Source organism: Pseudophryne corroboree, chromosome 3, assembly GCF_028390025.1.
Source record: "Pseudophryne corroboree isolate aPseCor3 chromosome 3, aPseCor3.hap2, whole genome shotgun sequence".
Taxonomy (NCBI): Eukaryota; Metazoa; Chordata; class Amphibia; order Anura; family Myobatrachidae; genus Pseudophryne; species Pseudophryne corroboree.
In genome coordinates, this window is record NC_086446.1 from 191,056,948 (window position 1) to 191,072,197 (window position 15,250).

Below are 15,250 nucleotides of genomic sequence, written 5' to 3' on the forward strand. Positions count from 1 at the left end.
TCGCTACTCGGTACGACTGGGTCCCCTAAATTAGGATGATCTTGGTTTTCTTTAAAAAAAAAAAAACAAAAAAAAAAACCCCCAAAACACACATCTCTAATTTATATGTGAATATCCATTTTTCTGCAGCGGGGTACACTGGTATTCCGACAGGGAATAACATCGGGGTGTAGAGTTGGATCTTGATCCGAGGCACCAACAGGCTAAAAACTTTGACTGTTCCCAGGATGCACCGCACTGCCTCCTCTATATAACCCCTACTCGGTGCACAGTAGCTCAGTTTTAAAGTTGGTGCCTGCAGTGCAGGTCACTAACAGAGGGGGCTGCCTGGGGCAGCCCTGAAGACTTTGAAAAATGAAAAAAGCTTTTACTATGCTGACTGAGCAGCAGCAATTCTATGTCTAGGAGACATGCCGTGCTGCGGCTCCATCACCTCCCCTTTGCAGCGCTGTATACTCCCGCGGCCTGGTTCCCGGGTACTTACAGCGGAGACGCACCGGTATTTTGGCACACTGCCGTTGCATCATCTCCTGGATCGCGTGGCTGCAGGACTTGGGGAGGAGGTAAGAAGGTCCCCCAGGGGGACCCGCCGGGTACAAATCGCGATTTGTGCGCTGCCCTTGTGAGAAGGACCGCGCGGCTGGGGTCGACACTGTACTGCTTAGGGATCCCACTATATCCACCAGGGCAGTAAAGGGAGCACTGGTATATATTTTAGGCTGCACTAAGTACTGGTGGTGAAGTCCAGCGCTGTGGGTATAGAGCGCTGCCTGTAGCCCCTCCCCCCAGCTCCAGGCGCCATCTACTGCAGATGTTCCCACCCTGGAGCTGCTTTCACTTTCCCCTCACTCCCTGCTGAGACTGGCGCCATTTTTAGCTAAGGGCTGCTCTCTATGGGATTGCTGGGTGCTGTCTCCTCTGTATAGCCGCCTGTTCCAGCGCCGTGCTTATACAGGACACTTGAGTATTCTGTCATTTGACTGTGTTAATAAATAAGTGTGTTACTGACAGAATAGGTGGTACAAATATTCTGTTATATACATCCAGTACTGCTGTGCATTGTTATCTCTCTGCATATACATATCTGCTGTTGTATGTAAATTGCCTGTCCAGTGCAGTATTATTGTTGTGCACATTATTGTGTATGTGACTGAGTGTGCCATGTAGCTACTGTGTGTGCTCTCCTTTTCAAGTGTATCACACCCTTGCTATCAATATATTCTGAACCCTGTGAGGATAAGTGCGTCAGGGTCCACATTTATTTGTATTATAAATATAAATATTTATATATATATATATATATATATATATATATATATATATAAAAACAGATAGTGCTACACAGTCTAAAAATATCAGTGTATTCTTTCTGTGTATTTTCAGTCACCCCATACCGTTTCATTTCTGTTTGTGTCCTGCTTTTATTGGCACATAAATCCAGGGGATTGAGGTATTACTATTGTTTGGCTATTTTATACTGTGTACCCCACAGCTACATTCCTCATAATGTCTGCCACACAGGGCTGGAATTCCGTGGACGCTCCTGCATCAGGCAGTGCTGCTTCCACAGATTTACCGGGAGGGGAACCTGCTGCTGAGGATGTGTGCACTGGGTCCCTTACATCTCCAACTCCACCTGTGGCACCCGTGGCCAACCAAGAGGCACCGTGGGCCGCCTCTTCTTGTATGTTAAATACTTTGTTAACACTTCTTACGCCCCCTGTGGGACTGCCTGTGCCATTGCAGCCACAAATTGTCCCTGTAGCTAACCCGCCTTGGGCGGACACACTATCTAACCAGAAACAGGTTTTGAATAAATCTTTTGTTAAACAGAGATCTACATCTCAGCCCTCTGGGGCTAATGGGTCCTCTAAGCGTGTGATTTCCTCTCAATCCACTTATGTTTCAGATACTTCTTCTGATGAAGATGGGGCCTATACTGATTCGACTGATTCTGACTCAGCGGACTCTGATGGCGAGCATGTACCTCAGGTTGATGTCCCTGAATTAGTGGAAGCTATCAAAATGATGAAGCTATCAGATTGATGATGAAGCGGCACCCACTGCTGCATCAAAAAAGCCTGATAAATTCAAGCGTAAGAAGGTGGCAAAAGTAGTTTTTCCTCACTCTGACTCCCCCCAGGAAAGAAGTTTGCCCTATCCAAGAAGATGTTGGCTCATTTTCCTATTCCTGCGGAGTTAACTAACAAGTGGGAAAATCCACCACCGGTCGACTCGCATGTCGCATGGATCGTGGTTTCCTCTTCTCTGCCTGTCACCACTATCACCTCCTTGAAGGAGCCGACAGATAAGCGTGTGGAGGGATGCTTAAAGTGTAATTACTCCCTAACTGGGGCAATTCACAGGGCCACTATTGCGGCCTCCTGGGCTGCAAAAGCTATTGATGCGTGTGTCCAGTTACTGGAGCAAGATCTACCTCAGGATATTTCTGACATTGACAAACAGTGTCTGTCTCATATTGCCACCGCCTCCCATTATATTGAAGAGGCGTCCTCTGAGGCAGATTTTCTGGCATCCAAAGCGTCCACTACGTCTATTTTCGCTCGCCGGATTCTATGGCTGCTGTCCAGGAAGGTGGACCTGGATTCTTTTGGAGAAGATCTTAATAAGATCGTGACTGACTTAGCCTATGCTAAGACTGCGTGCCTTCCTAATACTGCTCCTTCTGCTCCGAAAGCTAAAAGTACTACTTTTCGTTCCTTTCGGACCTCCGATAAATCAAAAGGTCACGGGTACTCGAGCAAGCCTCATACTTCCAAGACCGGTAAGCCCAAATCTAAACAATCCTGGCCTGCTCGTCCGCCTGCTTCCAAACAGGACAAGCCTGCAGCATGACGGGGCCGGGCTTTCCCTGGGGACCCCAGGGTGGGAGGCTGACTACTGCAGTTCACCCAGGTCTGGTTAAGAACCACTTCAGACATGTGGGTGCAGGAAGTTGTCTCTCACGGGTACGCGGTCTCTTTCAAGAGACATCCCCCTCGCCAGTTCTGCACAATGGTCATCCCATCTGACCCATTGAAGGCGCAAGCTCTACACTTGGTTGTCCAATCCCTCCTGGAGACAGGAGTGGTGGTGCCGGTCTAAACAGGGATGGGCTACTACTCGACCCTGTTTCTAGCACCTAAACCCAACGGGTCTTTCCGGCCTATTCTCAACCTCAAGTCACTGAACAAGTTTGTGAGCGTTTCCATGTTCCGTATGGAAACACTGCGCTCCATTGTACTAGCCATGGAACCTGTGGACTACATGGTATCCCTGGATATACAGGATGTTTACCTGCATATACCTATTGCCATTTCGCATCAGCAATATCTGCGGTTTGCTATTGGCAACCTCCATTATCAATTCAGGGCTCTGCCGTTTGGACTGACTACAGCCCCTCGGATTTTCACCAAGGTCATGGCCATGATGACAGCTCATCTCCGTCAACAGGGTATCAGGATCCTGCCGTATCTGGACGACCTGCTGATCCTGGCGAGCTCCCAAGATGTCCTCCTGAGTCTCCAGCTGACGATGCAATTCCTCACAGCCCGCAGATGGCTGATCAATTGGAAAAAGTCCTCCCTGGTCGCTGCGCGGCGCATGATGCACCTGGGGGCCCTGCTGGATACGCTCAGCCAGAGGCTGTTTCTGTCTCCAGAAAAGGTTCTGAGGCTTCAGGACGGGATCATATACTTCCTCTCTCGCCCACAAATGTCTGTTCACTCGGTGATGCAAGTACTAGGCCTGATGGTGTCGACTTTCGACATGGTGGAGTATGCTCAATTCCATTCTCGCCCTCTCCAACGGTTAATCCTATCCAAGTGGGACAGTCTGCCTCAGCGGATCAGGTCTCAAATGATGGTCCTGACTCCGGAGGTCCGCTTATCCCTGTCCTAGTGGCTCCAGGATCAACAGTTGAGCAGGGGCCGTCCCTTTTGGATTCCCCACTGGGTCCTCCTGACGACAGACGCCAGTCTGCGGGGATGGGGCGCAGTGTTTGAGCAACACACTCTCCAGGGTCGCTGGACCAAGGAGGAGTCTCTCCTCCCCATCAACATTCTGGAACTGCGGGCAGTGTTCAGTGCTTTGAAACTAGCCCTGCCTCTGTTAATGAACAGGCCTGTTCAAGTACAGTCGGACAACACCACCGTGGTGGCGTACATAAATCGTCAAGGCGGCACTTGAAGCTGAAAAGCAATGATGGAAGTGTCCAGAATTCTTCAATGGGCGGAACGCCATCTGCCAGTAGTATCGGCAGTGTTCATTCCGGGTGTCCTCAACTGGGAAGCGGGTTTTCTCAGTCGTCAGGACGTACACGCTGGAGAGTGGAGCCTTCATCTGGAGGTGTTTCAACTCCTAGTGGACAAGTGGGGCCTACCAGACGTAGACCTGATGGCGGCTCGACACAATCACAAAGTTCCGGTCTTCGGATCACTGACCAAAGGATCCTCAAGCAGCGTTCGTGGACGCACTGGCAATTCCATGGAAATTTCGACTACCATACGTGTTCCCTCCGGTGTCACTCCTGCCCAGGGTTCTGCGAAAGTTCAAGCAAAAAGGAGGAATGCTACTTCTGGTTGCTCCAGCGTGGCCCAGACGGCATTGTTTCTCAGACCTACAGGGTCTATCGATGGGACGTCCTCTACTACTTCCTCAATGCCCATACCTCCTCGTTCAGGGCCCTTGTGTTACCTAGATCTGGCCAGACTGGCTTTGACGGTGTGGCTCTTGAAGCGTCACTCCTGAGGGTAAAAGGTTTCTCTGAGGCGCTCATCCAAACTATGTTGAAGGCCCGTAAACCGGCTTCTGCGCGGATTTACCACAGGGTCTGGAACTCTTACTTCACCTGGTGTGCTGCTAAGAACTACCTACAATGTCTATAAGTTCAGAACCTCATGGCTTCTGGCTTTTCTGCAACAAGGCCTGGATTTTGGCCTTCGTCTGGCCTCCCTCAAGGTTCATATTTCTGCTTTGTCTGTGTGGTTTCAGAGGAAAATTACGTCTATTCCTGACGTTCATAACCTCACTCAGGGTGTCTTGCGGATACAACCTCCATATGCCCTCCTGTGGCTCCATGGGATCTGTCTGTTGTCCTTAATGCCCTGCAAGGGTCTCCCTTTGAGCCTCTTGATTCTGTGGACCTGAAATGGCTTACTATTAAGGTCCTGTTCCTGTTGGCTTTTGCTTTGTCCTGTCGTCCGACCCTTCCTGATATTTCATTGTGACTGGGCAGTTCTCCGTACTCGCCCTGGTTATCGGCCTAGGGTGGTGTCATCTTTCCACCTTAACCAAGAGATTGTGGTTCCGGCCTTTAGCTCTCCTGGTTTGTCTTCCAAAGAAAAGTCTTTGGATGTGGTATGGGCTCTCCATATATATGTGGAGAGGACTGCCTCCATTCAGAGGTCTAATTCCCTCTTCGTACTGTTTGGCTTTCACAAACGTGGCTGGCCTGCAAACAAGCAAACTTTGGCCAGATGGATTAGAATGGTGATTGCACAAGCTTATGTGCACGCTGGTCTCCCAGCTCCTGCTGCTATCAAGGCTCATTCTACCCGGCCTGTTGGACCTTCTTGGGTGGCCCGACGTGGCACGTCCGCAGAAGAATTGTGCAAGGCGCCTGCTTGGTCCTCTGTGAACACGTTCATCAGGTTCTATGCCTTTGATACTTCCGCCTCCCAGGATGCTTCCTTTGGACGCCGGGTTCTTGTGCCCGCTACAGTGCGTCCCCTCCCATGAGGAACTGCTTTAGGACATCCCCAATGTTATTCCCTGTGGAATACCAGTGTACCCCGCTGCAGAAAAGGAGATTTATGGTAGACTTACCATTGTTAAATCTCTTCCTGCGAGGTGCACTGGATTCCACATGGCGCCCACCCTAATGCACTTAGCTTCTTTGGGTTTGTATGGCATCAGCCGCTGGTCCCTTCTCCTATCGTGAGAACGTGGTTCTCTGTGATTAACATCTACCGTCTCTTTACCTGCTACTGCATTGGTCTGGTTAACAAAACTGAGCTCCTGTGCATGGAGGAGGGGTTATATAGAAGAGGCAGTGCATCCTGGGAACAGTCAAAGTTTTTAGCCTGTTGGTGTCTCGAATCAAGATCCAACGCAGAAAGAGATTTAACAATGGTAAGTCTACCGTAAGTCTCCTTATATGCACTAAGGCTTTATGGCCGCTACACGTTCTGTGAATTCACTGCAAGTGAATGATACATTGCGAAGGCTTGCTTTGGTAGTGGCTCTTCAATACTACCATGCTGTGGTTTTTTTTTGTTTCATAATGCTATATACATTGTAGTTTAAGATGGGCAAACAAATAATTATAAATGCAGATTTGTAGGAGCAGTCGTATACAGGAAAGGCATGTGGGGGTCAGGGTGGTTTTCTGAATACATCTTAGATATAGGTGGCTATGTATAAATAATAAGAATAAACCTTATGCTCAGTGTGTTTGAAAAAGGTCCTTAATGATTTGGGTGTCTGCAGTAATGATGCACATATGTTCACATTGGGGGAGACGTTTTCAAACCTTTGAGAGAGATGCAGTGGATACGTTCCCCATAGCAACCATTTTATAGACTGTCACTGCATATCTCGTAATTGTGTTTTAGTCTAAATGCGGCTTACTGTAAGCAAGATCTACACAAAATGCTCAGCTAAATGAGTCCCGATTTAGCATGGAACGCATCTTTTCCAGTGTGTGCACGCGCAGAAGCCGCACTGCGTGTGCGCACACGGCATCTCACACATGCAAATGAGGTCGTTGGCATGGGGGCGCCGACTCGGTGTTAAGTGGGCGGCATTGGGGGGTAGCGCAGTATGGATAACACAGGTATGTCTGGACCGTTTGGGGGACAGGCTGCGGCGGCTGAATGACGTCACACACAGCCGCTGCAACCCAAAAGATGGACGGTAGCCGTCTGCCTTTGCAGCTTGGCTGCATAGGCAGAGGGCAGCCCTAATCACTCGCATGTTAGCAGGGGTGCAGGACCCAGCATGAGGGGCGGACTTGCCCTGTGTTGGGCGTACCCCCAAATGCCAGTTTGAAGGGTTGTAGTTGTGTGATTTTTTCACACAACTACAACCCATGCTGAATTAGGCCCTTATTATTGCTACAGATTATGAGTGCATGTGTGTGTCGGGGGGATTTATTAAAGGTTGGAGAGAGAGAAAGTACCAACCAATCAACTTTTGCAATTTTTCTAAAACAGCCTTTAAAATTACAGAAGCTGATTGGGTTGGTACTTAGAGTACAAAGGAAAAAAGGGGTTGTCGTGGTAAGGTGCACACATATCGTATTAAAGCATCACTGTTATAATATGAAAATTTCCGTCTTTACGGATAAGTTAACATCTGTTTCAATTGAATGACCGGGTATACATTTAGTAATTGACGTGGTATATGGAGAATCGTGTATGTGTGTATATATGTATATATATATATATATATATATATATATATATATATATATATATATATATATATATATTTAAAGATAATATATATAATACATATGTCATTATCTCAGTAGGGGACCCAAAAATGTGGGATTTTGGATAAGGGATACTCAACCTGTGTGTATGTATTGTGACAAGGATCACACACATGGGGACTCAGATGAACACTTTCGGTGGTTATTTTGCACAGCAGGTCACCTCATAGCAAGTTAAGTCCATATGCAGTCGGTATTACAGGCAGTACATACAGGCACTCTCAGCATAGCAGACTCTTGATAGGCTCCAGTGGTCCCTAGTCTAACCCACACACCCCGGCCTATCACTTGGGTAGCTAGTCCACCGTCAAGACCATGGTGACTCTGCCCTAGAAACCCTTATATCAGGAGATCCCAAGTGCTGCTGATCACACACCTGGGATTCTGCTACTGCTTCCAAAGCCTGGTCTGGATCCTCCACTTTACTTTCACATGGAAAAATGCTGTCTCGGCCACACTATGTGTATATGTATATGTGTGTATATATATGTATATGTGTGTATATATATATTTCTCTAACGTCCTAAGTGGATGCTGGGGACTCCGTAAGGACCATGGGGAATAGCGGCTCCGCAGGAGACTGGGCACATCTAAATAAAGCTTTAGGACTATCTGGTGTGCACTGGCTCCTCCCCCTATGACCCTCCTCCAAGCCTCAGTTAGATCTCTGTGCCCAAACGAGAAGGGTGCACACTAGGGGCTCTCCTGAGCTTCTTAGTGAAAGTTTTAGTTTAGGTTTTTTATTTTCAGTGAGACCTGCTGGCAACAGGCTCACTGCATCGAGGGACTAAGGGGAGAAGAAGCGAACTCACCTGCGTGCAGAGTGGATTGGGCTTCTTAGGCTACTGGACATTAGCTCCAGAGGGACGATCACAGGCCCAGCTTGGATGGGTCCCAGAGCCGCGCCGCCGGCCCCCTTACAGAGCCAGAAGGCAGAAGAGGTCCGGAAAATCGGCGGCAGAAGACGTCCTGTCTTCAACAAGGTAGCGCACAGCACTGCAGCTGTGCGCCATTGCTCTCGGCACACTTCACACTCCGGTCACTGAGGGTGCAGGGCGCTGGGGGGGGCGCCCTGAGACGCAATAATAAACACCTTGGATGGCAAAAAATGCATCACATATAGCTCCTGGGCTATATGGATGCATTTAACCCCTGCCAAAATACATAAAAAAACGGGAGATAAGGCCGACGATAAAGGGGCGGAGCCTATCTCCTCAGCACACTGGCGCCATTTTCCCTCACAGCTCCGTTGGAGGGAAGCTCCCTGGCTCCCCCCTGCAGTCACTACACTACAGAAAGGGTTAAAAAAGAGAGGGGGGCACAAATTAGGCGCAGTATTAACTATACAGCAGCTATAAGGGGAAAAACACTTATATAAGGTTATCCCTGTATATATATAGCGCTCTGGTGTGTGCTGGCAAACTCTCCCTCTGTCTCCCCAAAGGGCTAGTGGGGTCCTGTCCTCTATCAGAGCATTCCCTGTGTGTGTGCTGTATGTCGGTACTTTTGTGTCGACATGTATGAGGAGAAAAATGATGTGGAGACGGAGCAGATTGCCTGTAATAGTGATGTCACCCCCTAGGGGGTCGACACCTGAGTGGATGAACTGTTGGAAGGAATTACGTGACAGTGTCAGCTCTGTATAAAAGACAGTGGTTGACATGAGACAGCCGGCTACTCAGCTTGTGCCTGTCCAGACGTCTCATAGGCCGTCAGGGGCTCTAAAGCGCCCGTTACCTCAGATGGCGGATATAGACGCCGACACGGATACTGACTCCAGTGTCGACGGTGAAGAGACAAATGTGACTTCCAGTAGGGCCACACGTTACATGATTGAGGCAATGAAAAATGTTTTACACATTTCTGATAATACGAGTACCACCAAAAAGGGGTATTATGTTCGGTGAGGAAAAACTACCTGTAGTTTTCCTGAATCTGAGAAACTAAATGAGGTGTGTGATGATGCGTGGGTTTCCCCCGATAACAACTGATAATTTCTAAAATGTTATTGGCATTATATCCTTTCCCGCCAGAGGTTAGGGTGCGTTGGGAAACACCCCCTAGGGTGGATAAAGCGCTCACACGCTTGTAAGGGCTCTATCCTCTCCTGAGATGGCCGCCCTTAAGGATCCTGCTGATAGAAAGCAGGAGGGTATCCTAAAATGTATTTACACACATACTGGTGTTATACTGCGACCAGCAATCGCCTCAGCCTGGATGTGCAGTGCTGGGTTGGCGTGGTCGGATTCCCTGACTGAAAATATTGATACCCTAGATAGGGACAGTATATTTTTGCCTATAGAGCATTTGAAAGATGCATTTCTATATATGCGTGATGCACAGCGGAATATTTGCCGACTGGCATCAAGTCTAAGTGCGTTGTCCATTTCTACCAGTAGAGGGTTATGGACACGTCAGTGGTCAGGTGATGCGTATTCCAAACGGCATTTGGAAGTATTGCCTTATTAAGGGGAGGAGTTATTTGGGGTTCGGTCTTTCAGACCTGGTGGCCACGGCAACAGCTGGGAAATCCACGTTTGTACCCCAGGTCGCCTCTCAACACGAGAAGACGCCGTATTATCAGGCGCAGTCTTTTCGTGGATAAGCGGGCAAAAGGTTCCTCATTTCTGCCCCGTGACAGAGGGAGAGGAAAAAGGCTGCAGAAATCAGCCAGTTCCCAGGAACAGAAACCCTCTCCCGCCTCTGCCAAGCCCTCAGTATACGCTGGGGCTTTACAAGCAGAATCAGGCACGGTGGGGGGCCCGTCTCAATGAATTTCAGCGCGCAGTGGGCTCACTCGCAAGTAGACCCTTGGATCCTTCAGGTGATATCTCAGGGGTACAAATTAGAATTCGAGACGTCTCCCCCTAGCCGTTTCCTAAAGTCGGCTTTACCGATGTCTCCTTCTGACAGGGAGACAGTTTTGGATGCCATTCACAAGCTGTATTCCCAGCAGGTGATAATCAAGATACCCCTCCTGCAACAGGGAACGGGGTATTATTCCACACTGTTGTGGTACCGAAGCCGGACGGCTCGGTGAGACCGATTCTAAATCTAAAATCTTTGAACACTTACATACATAGGTTCAAATTCAAGATTGAGTCACTCAGAGCAGTGATTGCGAACCTGGAAGAAGGGGACTACATGATGTCTCGGGACATCAAGGATGCTTACCTTCATGTCAAAATTTACCCTTCTCACCAAGGGTACCTCAGGTTTATGGTACAGAACTGTCACTATCAGTTCAGACGCTGCCGGATGGATGGTCCACGGCACCCCGGGTCTTTACCAAGGTAATGGCCGAAATGATGATATTCCTTCAAAGGAAGGGAATTTTAGTTATCCCTTACTTGGACGATTCCCTGATAAGGGTAAGATCCAGGGAACAGTTGGAGGTCGGTGTAGCACTATCTCAGGTAGTGTTGCTGCAGCACGGTTGGATTCTCAATATTCCAAAATCGCAGCTGGTTCCGACGACTTGTCTTCTGTTCCTAGGGATGATCCTGGACACAGTCCAGAAAAAGGTGTTTCTCCCGGAGGAGAAAGCCAGGGAGTTATCCGAGCTAGTCAGGAACCTCCTAAAACCGAGCCAAGTCTCAGTGCATCAATGCACAAGGGTTCTGGGAAAAATGGTGGCTTCCTACGAAGCAATCCCATTCGGCAGATTCCACGCAAGAACTTTCCAGTGGGACCTGCTGGACAAATGGTCCGGGTCGCATCTTCAGATGCATCAGCGGATAACCCTGTCACCAAGGTCAAGGGTGTCCCTCCTGTGGTGGTTGCAGAGTGCTCATCTTCTAGAGGGCCGCAGATTCGGCATTCAGGACTGGGTCCTGGTAACCACGGATGCCAGCCTGCGAGGCTGGGGAGCAGTCACACAGGGAAGGAATATCCAGGACTTATGGTCAAGCCTGGAGACATCACTTCACATAAATATCCTGAAGCTAAGGGACATTTACAATGCTCTAAGCTTAGGAAGACCTCTGCTTCAAGGTCAGCCGGTGTTGATCCAGTCGGACAACATCACGGCAGTCACCCACGTAAACAGACAGGGTGGCACAAGAAGCAGGAGGGCAATGGCAGAAGCTGCAAGGATTCTTCGCTGGGCGGAAAATCATGTGATAGCACTGTCAGCAGTATTCATTCCGGGAGTGGACAACTGGGAAGCAGACTTCCTCAGCACGACCTCCACCCGGGAGAGTGGGGACTTCACCCAGAAGTCTTCCACATGATTATAAACCGTTGGGAAAAACTCGACAGGTATTGCGCCAGGTCCAGGGACCCTCAGGCAATAACTGTAGACGCTCTGGTAACACCGTGGGTGTACCAGTCAGGGTATGTGTTCCCTCCTCTGCCTCTCATACCCAAGGTACTGAGATTGATAAGATGGAGAGGAGTAAGCACTATATTCGTGGCTCCGGATTGGCCAAGAAGGATTTGGTAACCGGAACTTCAAGAGATGCTCACGGAGGATCCGTGGCCTCTACCTCTAAGAAGGGACCTGCTCCAGCAAGGACCCTGTCTGTTCCAAGACTTACCGCGGCTGCGTTTGACGGCATGGCGGTTGAACGCCGGATCCTGAAGGAAAAAAGGCATTCCGGATGAAGTCATCCCTATCCTGATCAAAGCCAGGAAGGATGTAACCGCAAAAACATTATCACCGCAATTGGCGAAAATATGTTGCGTGGTGCGAGGCCAGTAAGGCCCGACGGTGGAAATTCAACTGGGTCGATTCCTACATTTCCTGCAAACAGGAGTGTCTATGGGCCTGAAATTGGGGTCCATTAAGGTTCAAATTTCGGCCCTGTCAATTTTCTTCCAAAAAGAACTAGCTTCAGTCCCTGAAGTTCAGACGGTTGTAAAAGGGGTACTGCATATACAGCCTCCTTTTGTGCCTCCAGTGGCACTTTGGGATCTCAATGTAGTTTTGGGTTCCAAAAGTCACATTAGTTTGAACCACTTAAATCTGTGGAGTTAAAATATCTCACATGGAAAGTGGTCATGCTGTTGGCCCTGGCCTGGGCCAGGCGCGTGTCAGAATTGGCGGCTTTATCCTGAAAAAGCCCTTATCTGATGTTCCATTCGGACAGGGCGGAATTGAGGACTCGTCCTCAGTTTCTCCCTAAGGTGGTTTCAGCGTTTCACCTGAACCAACCTATTTGTGGTGCCTGCGGCTACTAGGGACTTGGAGGACTCCAAGTTGCTAGACGTTGTCAGGGCCCTGAAAATATATGTTTCCAGGAGGGCTGGAGTCAGGAAATTTGACTCGCTGTTTATCCTGTATGCACCCAACAAGCTGGGTGCTCCTGCTTCTAAGCAGACTATTGCTCGTTGGATTTGTAGTACAATTCAGCTTGCACATTCTGTGGCAGGCCTGCCACAGCCAAAAATCTGTAAATGCCCACTCCACAAGGAAGGTGGGCTCATCTTGGGCGGCTGCCCGAGGGGTCTCGGCTTTACAACTTTGCCGAGCAGCTACTTGGTCAGGAGCAAATACGTTTGTAAAATTATACAAAATTGATATCCTGGCTGAGGAGGACCTGGAGTTCTCTCATTTGGTGCTGCAGAGTCATCCGCACTCTCCCGCCCGTTTGGGAGCTTTGGTATAATCCCCATGGTTCTTACGGAGTCCCCAGCATCCACTTAGGACGTTAGAGAAAATAAGAATTTACTTACCGATAATTCTATTTCTCATAGTCCCTAGTGGATGCTGGGCGCCCATCCCAAGTGCGGATTGTCTGCAATACTTGTACATAGTTATTGTTACAAAAATCGGGTTATTATTGTTGTGAGCCATCTTTCAGAGGCTCCTCTGTTATCATGCTGTTAACTGGGTTCAGATCACAGGTTATACGGTGTGATTGGTGTGGCTGGTATGAGTCTTACCCGGGATTCAAAATCCTTCCTTATTGTGTACGCTCGTCCGGGCACAGTATCCTAACTGAGGCTTGGAGGAGGGTCATAGGGGGAGGAGCCAGTGCACACCAGATAGTCCTAAAGCTTTCTTTAGATGTGCCCAGTCTCCTGCGGAGCCGCTATTCCCCATGGTCCTTACGGAGTCCCCAGCATCCACTACGGACTATGAGAAATAGAATTATCGGTAAGTAAATTCTTATTATATATATATATATATATATATATATATATATATATATATATATATATATATAGAGAGAGAGAGAGAAACGGAGCAAACATTTTTCCTTTTCTTTATTATAATTTTCACATATTTTTGATTCAAGCACAACTATTAAATCTGTGTAACTTATTTTAACCTCTAGATTTCACTATTGTTAAGCTATCCGCAAAGATGGAAATTTGTATGTAATTAATAAAAGTGATGTTTTAATACGATATACAGTATGTGCATCTTACCAATAAAACCCCTTTTTTTTTCTTTTGTCCTCTAGTATATGAATGGTTGTCATAGGTAGCACTCCCCTGTTAATACATTACAAACATATGAATAATATACAAGGGGGGGGGGGGGGGGGGGGCTCTCTTCTTGTTGGTTCTTTGTAACCAAATATCTATTCATACAATGGTGTGCAGATAATTTTGGTTTTTCCTGTATGGTACTTTATCCAAGGTTTGCCACATCTTCCCGGTGTAATTTCTGGCGCCCATAAGAACTAGTATTCTGTAGCTTCTGTAATCCTGTGTAATGTACACAAATAATACACATCAGTGTAAACATGTAATAACATTGGTTTTACATTTTTCTGTCTTAGCTAATGAACTGAAGTTTGATGAAGCTTTATTAATCGTGAACAATTATCTTCCTGAGCCCATAACTCTGCTCTATGTCTCTGATTATTGCTATCAGGTAAGGCCACACTTGCTTCCAGGGCTGGACACCCATTGGGTTTCTTGTTTTTTGGTTTGTTTACTTTTGTTCCCAATTCAGGGCTTTCCTTGTTTAAAAAAAAAAAAAAAAAAAAGAAGTAATGGCAAAATTAAATAAATATATAAAATAGTAAGGCTGTGTACACACTGGAGCGATGTTGTTCCAAAATGCCGTTTTGGAATGACATATCGCTTACATCGCTCAGTGTCTACCCAGGATTGTGCAATCCCGCGGACTCTAGGTTTCATGTGCTGCACATCAAACCTAGCCTCCGTCACTAGCTTCCCTGTTTATGCTAATGAAGGACTGAATATGGCTGTTCTGTTCTTCATTAACGTTGTGCCAGTGTAAACTGGCAATCTGTGCTGATGGGGATTTGTTGCGACGTCGGAACGAATCCCCGTCGTTCCAGTGTGTACCCAGCTTAAGACTGTGTAATGCAATGCAAACTGTACAGAATCGTGTACAGTACTACATACTTGCCTGCTCTCCCTGATTGTCAGGGAGACTCTTGATATAGTAGCAATCTCCGTGGCCCACTGACAAGCCTTGCAATCTCAATAATTGCATCTTTCCCCCATTATGTAGCTGTTATATTCTTGGGGGGGGGGGGGGGGGGAATAATTTGAGAAATATAAATTGAAATGCGATCATCAGTACCATTTCCCTGAATTGGTTATAAGGCACAGTGATCCTGCCACACGCCATAGGTGACGTTCACCACGCTTACCCCTGCGTGCCTGCTGGTCTGTGTTGCGGCCTCCTCCTTTGGTTGTCCACGGGCTCCGGCGTCTGGCTGGCGCTGCTCCCGGCGGTTCCCCGGGGCAGGAGCGCCGCCATGACACCCGGCATCACGTGGGCGGGGAGCAGGTGATGTCATCGGACTGTTCCGCCAATCCAGCGAAGGC

General features: G+C 48.1%; 1 protein-coding gene across 3 annotated transcripts in view; it reads left to right on the forward strand.

Annotated features, from left to right (window-relative positions):
• Positions 1 to 15,250, forward strand: part of LOC135055093 (heparan-alpha-glucosaminide N-acetyltransferase-like) — a 1,318,407-nt gene that overhangs the window by 80,858 nt on the left and 1,222,299 nt on the right. For all 3 annotated transcript variants that reach the window (XM_063958741.1, XM_063958739.1, XM_063958740.1), the window contains exon 2: positions 14,227 to 14,321. In XM_063958741.1, coding sequence (XP_063814811.1) covers positions 14,227 to 14,321 — 95 coding nt within the window. The remainder of the gene's footprint in view (positions 1 to 14,226; positions 14,322 to 15,250) is intronic.